General features: G+C 41.5%; 1 protein-coding gene across 2 annotated transcripts; it reads right to left on the reverse strand.

The window, feature by feature from the left end:
• Positions 1-272: 272 nt before the first annotated feature.
• Positions 273-17,351, reverse strand: ppp2r5ca (protein phosphatase 2, regulatory subunit B', gamma a). Of its 2 annotated transcripts, XM_035610225.2 has the most exons (14): positions 17,141-17,351; positions 12,510-12,709; positions 8,696-8,806; positions 8,341-8,433; positions 8,121-8,251; positions 7,949-8,008; positions 7,370-7,478; positions 6,999-7,052; positions 6,627-6,797; positions 6,405-6,532; positions 5,831-5,932; positions 5,565-5,637; positions 4,164-4,280; positions 273-2,899 (listed from the first exon to the last, which is right to left on the reverse strand). In XM_035610225.2, exons 1-14 carry the CDS (start codon positions 17,232-17,234, stop codon positions 2,765-2,767), a joined length of 1,578 nt encoding a protein of 525 aa, XP_035466118.1. In that variant the 5' UTR covers positions 17,235-17,351; the 3' UTR covers positions 273-2,764. The 2 variants fall into 2 exon arrangements, with proteins under 2 accessions (XP_035466118.1, XP_035466119.1); XM_035610226.2 differs by lacking the exon at positions 4,164-4,280 and having other exon boundaries at positions 17,141-17,350.
• Positions 17,352-18,044: the final 693 nt, after the last annotated feature.

Consider the following 18,044-nt stretch of genomic DNA (forward strand, 5'->3'; position numbering starts at 1 on the left):
AAAGTCAAACTAAGTCACGATTCCCGAAATGCATAATTTACAAAAGAAAATCACCTTTGATTTAATCGACTTTATCCTGGACACCTCCAGTTTGTTCTTGAAATGCAAAACATGATCTTTTTTTCCTTCTTATGCCATGCCATAATTCTCTTCCAAACCACCAGTCTTTGACCTTGTAAGAGCAAATCACCTTGTTACCGTATTTTACATTTTATTAACGATATGTGCCCTTTCAGTTAATTAAAGTCAAAATGGATGCATGGTTGAAAATATATATTCAAATAATCTCTTTATTCATTCTACATAGTTGTACAACACTAAAGACAGTGATAGGAGCACACAACGGGCTTGAACAGTTGTCAGTTATTTAAGAGGATGGAGGAAACTTTGCAGATTTTCATGAGAAAAATAAGAACATTTTCTAAACTCTTGCGTCACTGAAGGTACAGCCAAAACCGGAGAATTAAGACGGTATGTGCCAGATTGACTTCTTTAACTTGCTATGGATGTTTTATTCTGTACAGTGGGACAATTTGTACAAAATTAATCTAGATATATATATATATATCTCACTACATGAAACAAGGTAAATCATATATACAATATTAAATGTATCATATTGTACAGGTCACATACAAAAGGACACTTAAGTTATTAAGTTTCGGAAATAATGTGTTCAAATTAAAAGATCTGCAAAGATCCTGCAGAGAGAACAAGCCACCGAATAATTTTTAAAATCCCCTCTCGTTAACGTTGGACGACTTGTTTTCAGCACTAAAATAAACCTCTAACCATCTCAAACTCATAAAATCCATAAAACATCTCTCCTCCCAGCAAGCAGGACTGTTCCATAAAACGCAATGACCCTGACAACAGAAATTAGTTTGGTGAATGGCATTCCTCCAGGGTAAAAGGTACATGTTTAACATGGTAGTTTTTAATTTACATCTTTTTGCGTTCAAGCAAATACAGTATTAATATAGTTAACAAGCCAAGTCACAATGTCAGTTTATTTTCAGCATCTGGCATCTTTTTGTGGCCATTTGATGCCAGTCTGTTTTCAGCGTCAGGCGTTCTGAATGGCCGGGGGGGGGGGGGGGGGGAATCCAACACCTGACATCCACGCTACTAACCTCCAGAGACGAGACAAAGAAATACAGCAAGTCAAACATGAAGAAATCGAGCAGACCTCCTCAGTTTAAACAATGGTACTGACTGGAAGATACTTTCCAACCTTTAAACGACATCCTCACCAAGAAGTGTCCGACATACACAACCCATAAAGCCAGGCCACTGAATTCAGGGAATGGTAGCAACACAAACATGCCACGCCTTTAAATTTATGGAAGCCTTTTCTTTCCCATCAAATATTCCTTTAATTAATCATCAGATGTCAGTGTGTTAATATCTAAAGAGGTTACCAGCTTTTATGTTTGATAATAAATTATTTTTTTAATATTAATAAGGATTTTAAAATCTTGATACCATACAATACTAATATGCCTTCATGCTCGTTTAAAAGGAAACCTAATGAGCAGAGGTTCTCGCCTAGTAACAGCTTCTTAAAACCAGAGTGAAAGTTGTTACGACAGTACAGATCTGTGCACCTCTCCCACCAAACAACGAAGAAAAAATTATAATAATGATCTGCTTATATTTCCTTTACACAGATAAATCAACTGTTCATTTTACAGGATACATGTATTCATTTAAAACCCAACACTCACCTTGAACACAGCCACGCTCCCAGTCTTTCTACTCAGCATGGAGCCAGTGGGTGCATGTGCATAAACACTAGTATATTACAACTGAAACTTTAGGTAGCAAATGTAGCATGTAGCTTTCATTCCTGGTTCGTCCTCTTCTGCTCAACTGAAGCACAGCAAGTACCATTGTTTGAACCGTTTAGGCATCACTATGATCTGGTTTTCAAACATTGCCGGTGAACGTAAGGAAGCAAGCATATAAAAGAGCGGCGTATGGCACAAAACAATAAAAATGGAAAGTGTCAGGTGTCCACGGGACAACTTCCCCCCTTTTTTTTTTAAGTCATCTTTCCTGGACGTTGCAAGGCTAAGGACAGGCCTCAGTTTGGTCTTAAAAGTGTGCTAAACTAAAAAAAAACAACAACTTTCAAACACCAGTGACTAGAAACAAAGGCAAGTGTCCCTGTCAGAGTCACAGATAAAAACATGAAACAAAACAAAGAACACAACCATCTTGGCACGGATGAGATGTCCATCAGATTGAGCAAAAAAAACAAAAGAACAACAGATGGCCGGAAAGTCTTGTCTTTGATTTGAACAACGGGTTCTGTTTTTGTTCCCTTTGACAGAAAAGAAAAACCAAGCAGAGACCAAAGGACGATCCTTAGACAGTGAGTCAATCACTTATCACGTAACCACGTCCAATCCTTTGTTTTGCGAGAAGGAATGAAGGAACCAGGTGAGAGGAACCGGAGGGAAAACGACAGGAGAACACACTGAATGTGGCGAAGGGGCTAAGGAGAGACACAGACACGCTCACACTCCTCTCCTAAAAGAAAAAAAAACCTGAGAAAGCAGAAATCTGAGGGAGGCGAACAGAGCTTCTGCACCGGGGCAGCAGGAATGAAGGAGAACTAAAGGATTCTGGGGGAACTGATGGTGGGGAAGAGGGGTGAGAACCCAGCACGGGTCGCCAGGGTAACTCTGGAGCCTGGGACGAGTGGAGGTCCATGGCTGTTGGGGGGAGAAGGGGCAGTCGAACCAGGAGCTGGCGGGACCTAGAGTCCGTCGTGGGCGGTCAACATGTCTTCAGCTCTGCGGTGGGTCTCCAAGGCTTTTGTGGTGTAGAGATCCTGAGGCAACTCAGATTTACGTCGCACCATGGGTCGCTCTTTCCGCTGCTCATGCTGCAACTGTCAAGATACAGAAGAAAGTTAAGCATGTTTATTTAATGAATTCTAATAGTTTGGATCCTAATCTTTTATCAACATGTCAAATCCTCTCTGTTCTGATCTGATCTTTGTGATCAAGCAGGACCACAACTTACACTACATCCACACTACTGCTTTCTAAACTTTAAAGTGCATCACTGCTGCCATATTTATACATGCTGTCCAGAATACTGAGTTTTTTGAGCACCTAAAATGGAGAAGTTTGGAAACGCCGCTCGCTCCGTTTTAGTTTGAAAACTCCAGGGGCATTATAGTCTGGACGGGCAGTTTAATTTTGAAATCATGACGTCAACCGCATTTGCTTTCTGATTGGTTCTTATCAGTCATGACTCGACTACCAGCAGTGAAGGCAAAGTGTTGGTGACAGCATCTGTCCAAGAAACAAAATGTCTCTTCTTACTTTTCACCATTGTTGTTTCTATTTTTTGTAACTAAGCAACCGACTCCAGTGTAAACAATATGCTTTCTGTTTAACTGTAATGCGAAAAACAGCTTTGAGTTTTGTGCCAGCACAGCATTAGAGTGGATGTAGCCGGTCACGTAAACAAAATCTAGTTAAAAAGGAGGAAGACAACAGACTGACTCAGTTAAAAAATTAAAATAACGGCTTTAAATGAAATACACATCATCAGACCTCTGCACTAAAACTATGGAGCCTCAAGGTGTGCAGTAATAAATAAATAAGACATTATGAGATAAATAATTTCATAAAAGTGTATATATACACATATATATGACAATGCCTTAAATTTCTTAATAGAATTTTACAGACAATTGTTGCTTTGATTTCATGATAGTGATGTCACCAGTTTCACAATTATAAAATGATGAAATAATATTTAACAATAATAAGACAAGTTTAAAAAAAACACATCATATAGAAATCTTGGATTTATTCGTTATCATGTATTCTTATTTTTTACATTTTATTCTAATTTATTTCATAATTACTCATTTATATATTTAATACTGAGCATGTTGGGCTCCTTCACACTTGGACGTCCTGCATGGGGAAGTAAACACAAAACTCTTGATTCCAGTGTTCAGTCCAGATTTGTTCATACTACTTTACAAGTGGATTCATTAAACAAACACAAACAAAGACGAAATGTTAGTATAGAGTGACAACTACTGTACTGTACTTTTCAAGCTTTGGTAATATACAAATGTATCAATGTATAGGGTGATAGTTAGAGGGGAGATGAGCAGAGAAAGGCAGGTTTACCTGAGTTGCGCCCTCCTCAACTGTCTTTTTTAACCTCTGAACATCTTCTATCAAAGGGACATCCGTCTCCATTGCTACAGGACTATTGAGGTCAGAGGAATCAACATACATAGAGAACTATGTTGTAAAGAAAGGGAAACAAAAACAAAAACAAAAAAAAACACAAAAGGATGGAGAAAAGTCTTTCAGTCGCATGCAAAGAAGAGTTAATCAAGAGGCTCTGAACGAATTGAAATAATCAACTCGGATCTATTGCAGTTACGGTTTTGAATCGCTTTAGTTGAAGTGAAGGAATAGAGATCATTAAAACATCCTCACCGCTGATTTATTTGGAATTTATTTGGAATAATTGTTGACTATGAACACACCGTGTGTTAACAGGTGTGAGGAGATAGAATATAAATGAAATCTCTACAGGCACATTAATACTGATTCGGATTTTATTTTGTGGCACAAAAGAATAGTTCAACATTTTTCCAGCTTTTGTTTCCCCCCTTGGACAGAGCCAAGTTAACCTTCTGAAGTCCAGACCACTCGCTGTAGCTTCCCACTTACTGTACGGACAGTGATATCAAGCTGATCATCAAACCGTCAGCAAGTGAATAAGTGTATTTCCCAAAATGTTGAACTACTCCTTATAATGTCCAACACAGAAGCATCATTCTACTATGGTGTAAGAAATAAAATAAAAATTTAGGAAGGGGGCAGAAAGAAGAAGGTTTCTTACTTTTAGTCAAAAGTTGTTTTCAGACATAAACTAAGATGTACGGAAAATTGGGCCCAGACATTTTTTGAGTTTCCCATTCACATTTGAAGAACGCAGCAGGAGAGTCAGACGCGCTCAACAACAGGAGCATTTTTCGGGACATTCAGGCGAGGGGTGGCGCCTGGGTAGATCGCCCACTCACTTGCTGTGAATCTTCTGCGATTTTTCTGCTGTATTCTCACAAGGGCAATTTTTTTTTCTGAAAATTTTAACAGGGGGCCGGCAGAAATGTTACGAAAAATGTCTGGGCCAACCTTTACGGACATTTGCGTTCTCACATACAGCCCCTCTGGAAAACTTCAGGAAAATGTCCGGACGTCCGTGCATGTCCGAAAGCAGCTCAAGACTCCGGGGATCTCGTCATTTCACTGATTCCATTCACCACAACTAAGCAGATTTTTAGAGCTCTTGTCAAAATCGTTCCGATAAATTCTTTCCACATTAACTACGAACAAACAGTGTGAGCAAACATAAATGGGATAAGATGGAAAAAGAACTACATTTCAGAATCAAATCTGGCTCACAGGAAACACAAGACACTTTATGTATTCCATATTTAGTCCTACACAGACACACACACACAGACACACAGGAAGGGGAAAACTGATGTTTGAAAGGCTGCACATGCTGCTCACCTGTGGACTCGACTTGGCGAGATTCTCAATTTTGATCCAGGCCTCTTCGCGTTCTTTTGACTTTGCCTTCTCTCTGTCAAACAAAATCACCAAATCCCCCCACGTCATTTATCTGCTCCGCTGCGCAGGTGAATGTGAAATCCAACACAACTATTCAGTCGCAGTCTTAAAAGGCTGATTGCAATTTCATGCCATCCAGACGTCGCCTTTTAAATAAAGAGAATAATAATTGAGTGGGAGAAGAGTGTGTCTGTGTTGCTGCCTACTTGTTTTTCTCAGCCCTGAACTGCTGCGTGCAATCATCAAAGAGCTTCTGATTCATCTCCATGAAGAGCTTCAGAGCGTTGTAGATGAGGCCGTGGATGGTTCTGTGAACAAGCGGTCAGTCAGGACTCAAATCTTTACAGTAACAGCATCACTGTCAAGACAGGCGCCACACCTAAATTAATATCATAGATGTACAATTAAGTTTGTTTTTTTTAAATGATGCTTGATACTTGGAAAATAGCTCAATGACAAAAATTACACTTTTTAACTTTTCATGTGACACATTTTACTTTATTTTCAATGTAAAGCAGCTTTGGTTGAAATATTCAACTAGTTTTTTCCAAGTCTCGTATTAGACGCCAGAAGATTAATCTGCAGCAATAGATGCAATAATAAAAAGAAACAACAGATTATCATTTTCAAATTCATTATGAGAAAATTGCTTAAATGACATGCATAAGCATACAATCTGGGACCAAAACCACATCTATATATAAATCTGAAGATGTGTTCGGCTGGCGTTACATGCAGTGTGAAGTGCGTGGAGGGCATTTGACAACTCAAGTATCTCACTTGTTCCAGTGGGTTTTCGAGTTGCGGTACAGAGCGGGGAACATGATGGGCAGAATCTTTGCTGCGTTGTCACTGATCAGACTCATGATGTACTCGTTGTTCCAGTAGTACAGAGCTCTCTCTGCCACCTGCGGAAAACAAGAAACAATAAACCTCAATCAGGCACCTGAATAACTTATCCCCAGAGCGATGAAGGGAATATTGTAAATACCCATGAGTTACCTGAAAGTGCGGACTGGACACGCACTTGGCCAGCTGTCTGAACAGAGGCTCCTGCACCTTGACAAACTCGGATGGCTCGATGACGTCCAGGATCTCCTCCAGCTCATTGAGGAACATCACTTCCTTGGGACTGTGAGTCTTTGGCCAGTACTTTAGTAGAGCCATTACCACCTGTTGGCATGGTGAACAAAGATAATGTTAAAATCACCATCCAGGTAGGATGAACAGAGTGCAGTGTTTGAGCTAAATAGTCAAAACAGCAGACAAAAGAATCAGCCAACTGTTTAATCCTTGTGACCTTGCAAGAAAAAGTTTCAAAAATTCACTTTGAGCCTTGAATGCAGTTTCAGCAAGAATTATTATCTGACATACCGGCTCAGTTAGAGTGCTGTCCTTCTCCAAAAACTGCACCACACAGTAAGCCAGCTACGGAACACAAACAAATACAAATCATTAAAACTGTGAAAGCAATTGAATTTACACATAAAGAAAACTGAAGGAACGAGACGGGGCACCTGAGGCGCAGACATGCAAGACCAGGATTTTATTTTAACAAGAGCCACAGAATGACCTGCTGTTCTCGTGAAAAGAAAGAGGAGTGCACTTAAAGCAGGTTTGGACAAGATCATTTAAATACTTTTTCAAAAGAATGTAACCTGAACATAATGTGCTGTATCTCCCCAAACAGCTTTACAGAAACCTAAAAATGAAGCTTCTCGTGCTTCATTGTGTACTGAACTCACCTGTGGATGGTAGACACTAAGTGATTTGACTTTGTGCAGAGGCAATAAAACCTTCAGCAGGAAAATTTTGTGCTCTTCTTTTAGTGGTAAGGCAAATCCATTGATTATGCTAGAAAATAAAAAAACAAGAATTATCAAACACACTTCAAAAATACGTTATTTACAATTAAAGGGGACCTTTTATGCAGCTCTGTATTTTTATTCTGGGATTCCACTGGAGAAGCTTTTCATGATTAACAGTTAAAAAAAACAAAAAGTCCACCGGGTGTATCGGCTCTGAAAGCAAACTGTAAAACTAACTAACTGACCAGTTAATAAAGCCAAGTAGCAGAACATAGTCAATTGTAAATATCAACTTCTAAAATTCATCTGTACTTTAATCGAATCTGTAATTCATGAGTGGACAGCACGAACATCTGCGACAACAAAGATTTAAGCAGGACGACTCCGTTCAGTAAATATTACAGAGTTCAATCTCCTCAAAATCAAATCCTCATGTCACATTGGTTTTTTTTTCAACTCCCAGTTAACCCATTATGGGTCCCGTTGAGAGATTCTCTGAATTAAAATGATTCATACCTTCCAAGTATTTCCAGTAGTTCAGCTATACCATTGTGGTGCTCCGTCTCGTAGATAAACCTGTGAGAACAAATGGGACCAGGATTCAGTGGCAACACACAAGACAACTCACATGTTCACCGTTCATCGGACGATTTAAAAACAAACGTGGCAGTGGGAGAACTGCACTGACCTATAGAAAATATTATTGATCTGTTTTCGGATGTACGCCCTCAGCCCCAGGAACTTTCCGTAGATCCTGTGGAGGGTTGTTTTGAGGAAGTCTCTCTCTCTGGGATCCTCGCTGTCAAATAGATCTAGGAGCTGCAATGACGGAAAGGTGAACGTTCTCATAATGAAAAGTTGCCATGATGTTTGAGAAAAGAGAGTTTGCCAAAATGTTATTGTCTCACCTGCATAACAAATTTCTGGTCGATGTATTTCTTCGCTGTGTTCGGCTGAAAGTCAGGCGATTCTAAAAACCTAAGGAAAAATTCATAGACGAGCTGCAAACAAACGAGACAAAAAACAAATGAATACTGGCAACATTCGGGTAAATTGTGCACAGAAGTAGTTTACATGTGCTCTAAAAATGCTCCAACTGTTTATCTTAGTTCTCATAGTTCTGGTGTGCTTCAGTCCTTTTCTTTTTCTACATACATAAAATGGATCAAACAGCAAACTAAAGAATCCTGGCGTTTCTAGGCAGAGAATCACTTATTGGCGTCTTGTTGTGTTGCAGACAATTAAAATAATTAAAATGTCAACCTGAAGGTGTGGCCACGCCGCTTCAAGTGTGGGCTCGTCCTCTTCTGGATCAAACTCCGCTCCAGTCGGGTTGGAAGATGGAGGCAATGTTCTGAACATGTTGACTGCAAACTGGAAGATGAGAAATGAAAATTAATACCCTGAATGTTTATGACCCAGGACAGAATGCTATTCATGTCAACTTCCTTTTGTTGTAATAACCCGAAGCCATAGTTCATGCCTCGACCACAGCAAATATATATTTAAGTTTGGAAAAACAATGCTGCGGTTCGACCCGGCTTGTGTTAGGATACATTACAAAACATTTATTTTTCATTGAACAGCAAGACCCAAACTTCCTGTCAGAACTTTCCCCACTTGTGAAAAAATGTTTACCGTCAAGACATGAGGTCAAACCAACAGCTCAACCACATCAAAAGACTGCTTTTTGTATTTGGGGATTGTTTCCAAGAACAATGCACCATTTTAAAACAGTGTAAATACAGAAACGGCAGCATCTCTGTAACCAAAATACGTTCGGCGCAGCCTCCTTTGGGACAAGACTCCACACTCTCTGGAGCACATCGAAGGAGTTCAATGTCAGAAGCAGCAAACCAGTAGATGAAAGTTTCAAACAATGGCGCTGTTTCGTTAGGCGATCGGTAACGAAGTGTCTCCTCAGGTTGGGATGGGTCGGAAACCCATGAAAACTTTGTACGCCATTAAATTTCGATGGCGGCGAACAAGGTGGGACACAGTAGTGCTCTGAGTACTTCTTCATCCGTTTTGAAAATGTCCTGTTTTGGACATTTTCCTGCGCACACTCGTGACAAAACTCTGAATGAAGTAGTGAGTAAGCACTGTTTCGGTAAACAGACCGGAAACAGACTTGCAGCATTATTTTGAAACGGAAGTACTTCACGAAGCCTAGTGCATGTAGTCCATTATTAGAAAAGCATGTTAGTCACATTTCATGGTTTAGTTTTTTTTTTAAACTTTCTGGCAATTCTTGATTCATCAATGCTCAAAAATTCAGCAAGAAAATAAAAAAGAAAGCCGTCTTCAAAAATAAATCTTATCTGAACAGGTCTAGAATAAATTTAGCAACATTTGAGTCCTAATTCTAAATGTTCAGGAAATGTCCCATCTTGTTTTTTTCTTTCTTGTTAGCTCAATGTTAACTTTGCAGTGCACTCCGAGGGTTTGGCCGACAACAATCTGAGTGTGTTGTGTTTAACGGTCTCTCACAGTGTCAACTGAGTCCCCTGTGGGCTGCTGTTCTCCGCCAGGCAGATCATGGGACACTGCAGGTGGCCTACTAAAACAGCGGCAGCCTTGTTTGAAAAGACAAGCTACAAGGTAGATCGAGATAAACTGTCCACGCTGTACTTCATCCCAGAGCGGGCTGCAGAGATGACTGCGCATTAACGCCACAATAGAAACTGCAAATGGAAATGTCATCACAATGATTACAGCAATTCTGCTCTTTGCGTTTGAGGATGTAAAGATAATCGCGGCGGAGGAAGGGAATCTTTCTAAAACTTTTCATCGTGTATACAGCGTCGCCTCTGCATCACTGCACACTAAAGATTGTGATGAAATCTTCATCGTGATGATCTTGATTTGCTTAGATTCTTGTTCGGCGAAGTTTAGCATCTGTAAATCAAAGTGAAAGCAATTCTCCCATTAATTCCAAATAAACCACTGCAGGTTCTGCTGAAAATGTCTCCTTGCATCGGGGAAAGTTCACACTTTCACCTAGAGTGTCTTCAATCGCTTGGCAACGCAGAGACATTTTAATACTAGAAACCTTGCAGATTATTTCATTACAGCTCCTGAAAGAAATAAATGACCTAAAATTTATATTTTACTAATTCCCGGGAGGCTTTGACCTAACTCAGCCAATAAAAGATAAAGGTGTGTACAGCAAAAATGTGAAGTCAACCCGTGAGAAAAACAAACTGTTTTTTGGCTGCAACTATTGGTTATTTTCATCATCTCTTTCTTGATCCATCCATTCAAACAACTTCCCTCTCTCACAATTTGCTATGATTGCATCCTTTTTGCTGCAATCATTTTAATCTATTTTTCCATCATCACTCTAAACACAATACCCCTTAATGACAGAGAGAAAACAGACAGCTCTTTGTAGAGCCGTCTGTCAGGACAACGTCACCAATCAGGAGAGAATTGCCTGGTAAGAGAAGTTACCAAGACCTTGCTGAAGGACAATCTTGGCTTTATGGCTGTCTGAGTGGTCAGACGGAAGTTCTCCTCAGTGAAAGATTTGCGGTAAAGAACAAATCTTCAGGCTTATTTGCCATCTAGTGAACTGGCCTGTGTACCACCAGTTATGAATGAAACCATGTAATCGTAGAGTGTGTTTAAAGGAGGACACAAGGGAAAGATGTAAAAGAGAAGGAAACAGTAGTGGCAAGATGGCGGGGCACATCAATTCCATCGACACTCATCAATGTTGTCACGGTTCGCGCCTAAGAACCAGCTATTTTTTGATGCCAGCTCTGTACCAACTTTTCAGCTTCACGATCAGTTTATACTTGGTCGAAAACGCTGCGAGCAGTTCAGTGTTTGGTGAACAAACAAGATTGGAGCCTGTTCCCTGTTGGTGGAAAGGACTCTCAGACTGTGAGTAACAAGATTCCCTGGTCTGATAAAAATCTAAATTTCATTGTTTGGCCTCAGTTCCCAGCGCTATTTCTGTAGGAAACCAGGCGACGCTCATCACCTGCCTGATACCATCTCAACAGTAAGGCGTGGTGGTGGGAGCATCATGCTGTTGGGGGGGGGGCTGGTCAAGGTAAAGGGAAAGCAGAACAGAATAAAGTCCAGAGAAATCCTTTATGAAAATCTTCCCCAGAGTATCCAGCACCTCAGTCTGGGCCGAAGGACAATGACCCCGGAGCTCACGGCCAAGACAATGCAGGAGAGTCTTAGGGGACAACTCTGTGAATGTCCTTGAGTGAACTGAAAATGTCTGTGCACCAATAATAAGAAGAATGTCAGAAAATCCCCCAATCCAGCTGTGCAGTGTTTCTCGTGTCATATCCAAGAAGACTTGAGGCTGTAAACGCTGCTTGAGTTAGTTCATCTAAGTACTGAGTAAAGGGTCTGAATACTTATGTCAAAAAAAATTGCAATGATTTTTCAAAAAATTCTGCTTCTACTTCGTCGTGAGCAGGCATTGCAATTTAAGCATATGGTTGAAGCATAACAAAAAGTGAAAGGGTATGACAAATTTCCAAAATCCACAGTTTGGTTCAGATCTCGATTTAGATCTTTTTTTCTTCTCGGGGCTTGCTTGGCTATAAAAATATCAGACATTGGTTACATTCTATCAAATCTCAAGACAATACACTTCATTTTTTTTCCAATCATCAGTTCAAAACCCAAAGAAAATCATCCAATCTGCAAATTTGGGAAGCAAGTGACAGAAAAACGTTGCTGTTTCTGTAAAAACAAAAACAAACAAAACAACCCCTGAAGCAATCAGATTATAAAAATAGTTGCATAACAACCAATCGATTCATCCATTTCAGCTCTTTGGCTCTAATCAATTACTCTCCCAGAAAACAATATGGATGCGGAAAGCAAAGTGGCTTATTAAATAAATCCCTTCAGAAAGGGTGACGGAGAAAAAGCCTGATCAAAACCAAATCATCATCTGTGACACGAACCCCAAATTAACTCTTTTTTTTCATATTTAATCTCCAACCAGCTCTGTCCCACAGCCACAGTCTTCCCCCTGTTCTCAGCCCAAGTTTCTCCCTCATCTCGAGCTCTAATCACAAATTTAACCCCCTCCAGCTCTACTGACCATGTGCACCACCTCCGGGTAGATGGGCTCTGTGATGACATTCCTGTTGTGGGTGATGTACTCCACCATCTCGCTCAGCGCCGCCCGCTTCACTTCCTTCCATTTTAGGTCGCTCAGCGGGTCGGACAGGAAGTCGAAAAGAACGCAGCACTGCCGTAGCTTCTGGATGAAGAGCTTCTCCTGCTCCGCGGGGGCCACATCTAAAGAAAGACCGGAGAAACAAAAGTGAGGAGGGGAAAAAAACAAGAAAAACAAGAGTGTAACAAGGCTACACACTGATTATGAAAAGATGGGGCAGAGAATATTTGAGTGGGGTCACGAAAGGAACGACAGGTGCCGTTCGGCTGTCAAGGATGACAGTTAAAACTGCAAAATTATGTAGTTATGCGAGACAACTGTGATGTCGCATGTTTCTCTTCATGTCTCTGATGATATTTCATATTATCTTTGCTTGTCTCATCTTCCCTCGTTCCTCGACTACCAAAGAGATCGCAATCACGGCTCGGTTAATTAAATTTACGATCTGGACAACTAAAACACAACGCCTTGACTTGAATAGCTTTATATGGTATTATACAATGTTCAAAGTAGTTATAGTAGTTTTAGATTATTTTATTTTTTTGAGGCCAGGGGTTGAAAGTAAAGCTTTATCAGCCATACTTTGAATTACATTTCACACCAACACCTGCTTCACTTTATGGATCAGACATTCCTCAATAAAACACGTTTCTTAAAAAACATGTTTTTAAAAAGATTATTATCTAATGTTCCTTGCAGTTTACTGAAATGAAAATGTTGATAACCTCATTGGTTAGAGGAGGATCCCTTCCCTGGCTGACTGATACAAAATGTCAATTTGATTGATTACACCGAGGGTACTGAAATAAGAGAGGCAAAATAATAATGTCACAATTAAAGAGCCAGACCAATTTATCGGTTAGCCAATAATATGGCCGATATGAGCCCTTCACAGACATATCGTATCAGCGCTTATGTTTACTGATATGAACTCTTTGTTGTACAGAATAAATAATGTAGGGAAAATGTGTTTAAATTTTGCGTGAAATAAATGTTGTTTATTTTCTTACTTCAAGTTCTATATATATATGGTTGTATTTGTGTTTTCTTTTCATTTATGACTAAGTTTATGGTTGAACTAAAATATCAATTAAAAAAATTGCATTTCTTTGTCATGAAGGTTTGATAACCACATTTTAGGAATCATTGACAGATTAAAATATACATATTGTCTGATATATATCGGTATTGGAATCGATTCTAATATCGATTTCCGCCGGGCTCTAGTCACCAAATCATCACACTGAACTCAGGTGTGGGGTTAATTAAACTGACAAGCGGCTTCTAGAGACACAGATAAGAGGTCTGTCAGATAAAGATGTTCTCATTTGGTTCCTAGTGATTTGCAACACACCTACAGAATGGACTTAAACCCGGTTAATTTGCCAGACTCCCGTTTATGCTGGCGAGGTCTGCTCTGTATTTGATGGCGGACAGGCATCGGGTGTTTCAGCAATCGCTGCTTACACACATGCACACAGAAGATGACACCCCCAGGAGGTTTGCACCAAGATACGATTGCCTCTCATGAACCGAAGTTCTCTGAAACTCATCTGCGGTGACGAAATGTATGTCATCCTTGCATAAAAAAAAACATGTACGATACAGCATCTACCATCTGTGGTGTTAAACCTCGACACGTCATGCCTGTGCAGTAAAGACTCCATTTCATAAACCCCATAACTACTAATCAGTAAATGGTGTGGCATTAAAAATGAGCTGGCTCTGAAGCTGTGAGACGATGTTGACGCAATGGGTAAGCCATATTGGATCAGATGTATACAGTACATGGCATACACATCAAAAGACTAGAAGATGTATGAATCTTATTCCTCTTTTATGACTGCACAGTAACCTTTGGGCAGAGTGCTTCCAATTACCGAGATAAGCAAATTAGGCTCGGGAAGACAAATCATGATTTATGAATTTGGCACAGGGTTCAAATGAATAAAGATTTATAAATAATAAACAGACCAGAGGAGGGCAAATCAGAGCGCAGAAAAGATGCTGTATGAACGTAGAAAACCAAATTATTCTTAGATAAATTCATTCGTTCTTTCTGCTGTGTTGCTAACCTTCCATCTTGTTTCAATTAGATAGGAAGTAATAAGGAAATAAGCAAAACAGGCATCAAATTCAATGCCAACCTCTACACTGACACAAGGAGGGAAATAAAAGGCAGCTAAACCTATTTGCTCATGCCCTAATTTCAGCGACAAAGGCCATAGCACAGAACAGACACACACACACACACACACACACACTTCTGCAGTGTCAGTTCCAAGTCGGCCAATTTATCTTGATGACAGTGAGAGGTTGGGAATTCCAGAGGAGAAGGGGTAAGTGTGTGAGCTGCCATCATCAGCCATTTCCATAAAGATTCACGACGGGAAAACACCTCAAAGAGCCAGTCCGCATGATTAAAACTAAAAAGAAGTTCCAAGACATGTTTCACTTTTATTATTGTGCGGTCAAAATTGGTAAGAATTATGTTTTCCACTTTCAATATAGCACATTTCAGAATTAAGTTTTTGGAGCAACAAGGACTTAACAAGTTTTAATTTATTTGTTCCTTTATTTCCAATTTGCATTGGCTGCACCGGGACGTGAAGCTGGACTGTGATGTGCCGCTTCACCTCGCACCCCTGACCAAGTCAGACTAGCTGCTCCTATTACATAAGTCTGTCTGTCTGTGTCATAAAGTTTCTGTACGCTCCCAAAATACCCAGCAGGTTGTTGTGTAACAGGAAAAAAAGGCCCAGTGTTGTGATCCCAAAACTTATGTTTAACACAATGTGACTTCTATTAATGTTACAAACAGACGCCTTGGGAAAGCAAGCATGCGCACAAGCACACACACCAAATCTTGGCCCCCCCGTTCAAAAGAAAAATAATAAGGGGAGTCACATTGGAACAACTGTCTGCAACAGCTGCCAGGCGTAAAAACTGGTTTGGCAAACTGCGTTATCACCAGCATGTTGTGCTCAACGTAAACACTGACTTACTGTTTACTGTTTGCAGATATGTAGAGGGACCGTGTGTTTGAAGGCACCTCACTTTATCGCCACATTAATCCATTAAAAAAAGGTTTTGGCTGCGTTGTAAGCAACACCAAAGAATACTTCCTGCAAATTATACTGTAGAGTACAGTTCCTAGACCATGGCCCATTTAATGATTGGAAATATTTAAAAGAGAAAAAACATTCAACGGTGCAATTTGGAGGCTCCCATGTGACAAATGATGGCGAGAAGCGCTTCGCGGTGCTTGATATTAAAGTGAAATCTCTCTCGCGTTGCGAAGAAAGCAGTTTTCAGGCCTAAGCGTGAGGAGACACAACACAACCCTGAACACATCCAGCCTCGTTCAGTGTCCCTGTGGGGAATCCAGAGACATTACATTGAGATGCATTCAAATGCCATGTATAAAAAAGTGCAATACGCCTCAACTAGATTGGACGTGAGTGCGGATATGGGACGTCTGGTCTGAATGGGGTTATAATGATAAAGACACGGTGACAGGGAACAGAGGGAGAGGTGGAAGAGGCAAACCGAGTCGGACTGAGTTGTCATTCAAAAAGGCAGTCGCCTCTGTGTGGCTTTTACAGAGTGTGATCAATAATTGCCCGGGGCTTCATCGAAACGCCGGGCTGCACCCGAGTACAGTGGTTACAGGCCGGGCCCTTTCAAACATGACTGAGTGCATTGTGCACATATCAAGAGGCCGAGCCCAATGCTCCACATCCTTAAAACGTCGCTGCTCTCAGCTGTGACAGGGATGGCTGGGTCATATCGACGGCGGCCGCTCTGCTGACACGGATCTGCACTTGAGAGACACGTTCAGATTAGATTTTTTTCCCCCTCTGCCTTACTTATGAGGGGAGCCCGAGCATGAGGGGTAAAAGGGTGGGTGGGTGGGTAACAAGGGGGTAAAGGGTGGGTGGGTGAGGGGGGAGATGTGGCTGCTGCAGACCAGTGGCTGTCTGTCTACAGCCAACACACTGTGACCAATTTGTACCCAGGTGAACTGGAGTGTGACAAAAAAAAACGGACTAACAGAGTTTGATTCAAGGTTTAGCATTAGCCTCAAGGGCTACGTGTAAACTAGTGCACACACGGATGCAGACACGTACAATTACAATCAAACACATGAGCAGGAAGAAGGGGGGGGAAAAGGGTTCTAAGGAAAAGACCCTTCCCTGGGCTATGACATCACTTCCTTTGACATCACTCGCTCGGCGGGGGGATGGGCAGAGAGAGAGAGAGAGAGAGAGAGAGAGAGAAGCTAGCTAGTAAAACCAGATTCTTTTTTTACATGTAGCTCCGGTGTCTCGCAGCCAAACACACAAAAGCCTCCCGAGAAAAACACCAGTCCACCCGGTTCCTCTGCCGACACAACCGAGGCGAGACGGTGACATTATCGCGGACTAGCCCGGCAGTAGCCAGCGGAGGGGAACAGCAACACACAGCTAGCTCTCCCTCTCCCTCCCTCTCTCTCCCTCTCTCTCCTTAATTCCCTGGGACAATGCAGGGGGAATGAATTCGTCCTTACGTACCTCTGAAGTGCATTAGAGCCAGCGGCGGAAAGGGCCCGTTGGAATTAGGCGCATCCACGACCATCCTGTCTCCGGACTTATTGCATGTCAACATCTAAACCTCGACCAGGAAGGCGACCGACTCAGGGCGAGAGGCCAGCCTCCATTTTAGCACAAAAGCAGATCAGAAAATGAAGCTCGCTGCCGCTGGAGGGAACTGGCTAGTTAGTGACGTCAGCAGCGGAGGGGCCGGCTGATTGGCCGAGCGCGGGCGGCCAACCGAGCAATGAGGGCAGAGGCTTTCTGCGAGAGAGGGCCGGCGATTGGCTGAGAGGGTGCCACAGAGGGGGCGGGACATGCGTTGGAATTTTGGCTCCGGCTCCTCCCCCTCCTGGTCTCTGGTGACGAGCTGCACGACAGAGCAGAGAACCTGCCACAGACCTCGGATCAGATTGACTTGAGTCTTTCCCACAGTTTAACCATTAGCAGGGTTTTCAACATAATCTGACTTAGGATAAGCATTTAGAAAATAGCTTGCTCTGATTATGCTTACAGAGAGAGAGAGAGAGAGAGAGAGCGGCCCTGGCCAAATCTTCAAAGCCTCTCATTGTTTGCTCCTGTCATCTCAGCCTGGTTCTTTATGAAAAGGAGGTGGGGGGGAAAGAGGGTCATGAGGGGCCTCAAGTCTTTGGATTCAGTGAGGAAGAGGAGGAGATGAGAAGAAACCACATCATGAGGGGGCTGAGGACAGGACTATACTGGGGACTCTCCAACTAGAAAAGCCAAAGAATTCCAGTGGAAGCTGCGTTGTGATTATTCACAAGATTAAAGATAATGTCAGTGCAATGCTTAATGACTCATACATTGAAATCAAATAATTGATTAGCCCAGCAAGACAGCCATATAATAGATGGTTGGTAGATAA

The sequence above is a fragment of the Scophthalmus maximus genome, chromosome 15, assembly GCF_022379125.1.
Source record: "Scophthalmus maximus strain ysfricsl-2021 chromosome 15, ASM2237912v1, whole genome shotgun sequence".
Taxonomy (NCBI): Eukaryota; Metazoa; Chordata; class Actinopteri; order Pleuronectiformes; family Scophthalmidae; genus Scophthalmus; species Scophthalmus maximus.

Excerpts from the sequence above, each read along its gene's own strand:
- ppp2r5ca (XM_035610225.2), bottom strand. The coding sequence starts at position 17,234 with ATGTTGACATGCAATAAGTCCGGAGACAGGATGGTCGTGGATGCGCCT. Across the intron at positions 8,434-8,695 it reads CGGCGTGGCCACACCTTCAG|CTCGTCTATGAATTTTTCCT; the intron begins GTTGACATTTTA and ends GTTTGTTTGCAG. Across the intron at positions 7,053-7,369 it reads TTAGTGTCTACCATCCACAG|CTGGCTTACTGTGTGGTGCA; the intron begins GTGAGTTCAGTA and ends TGTGTTCCGTAG.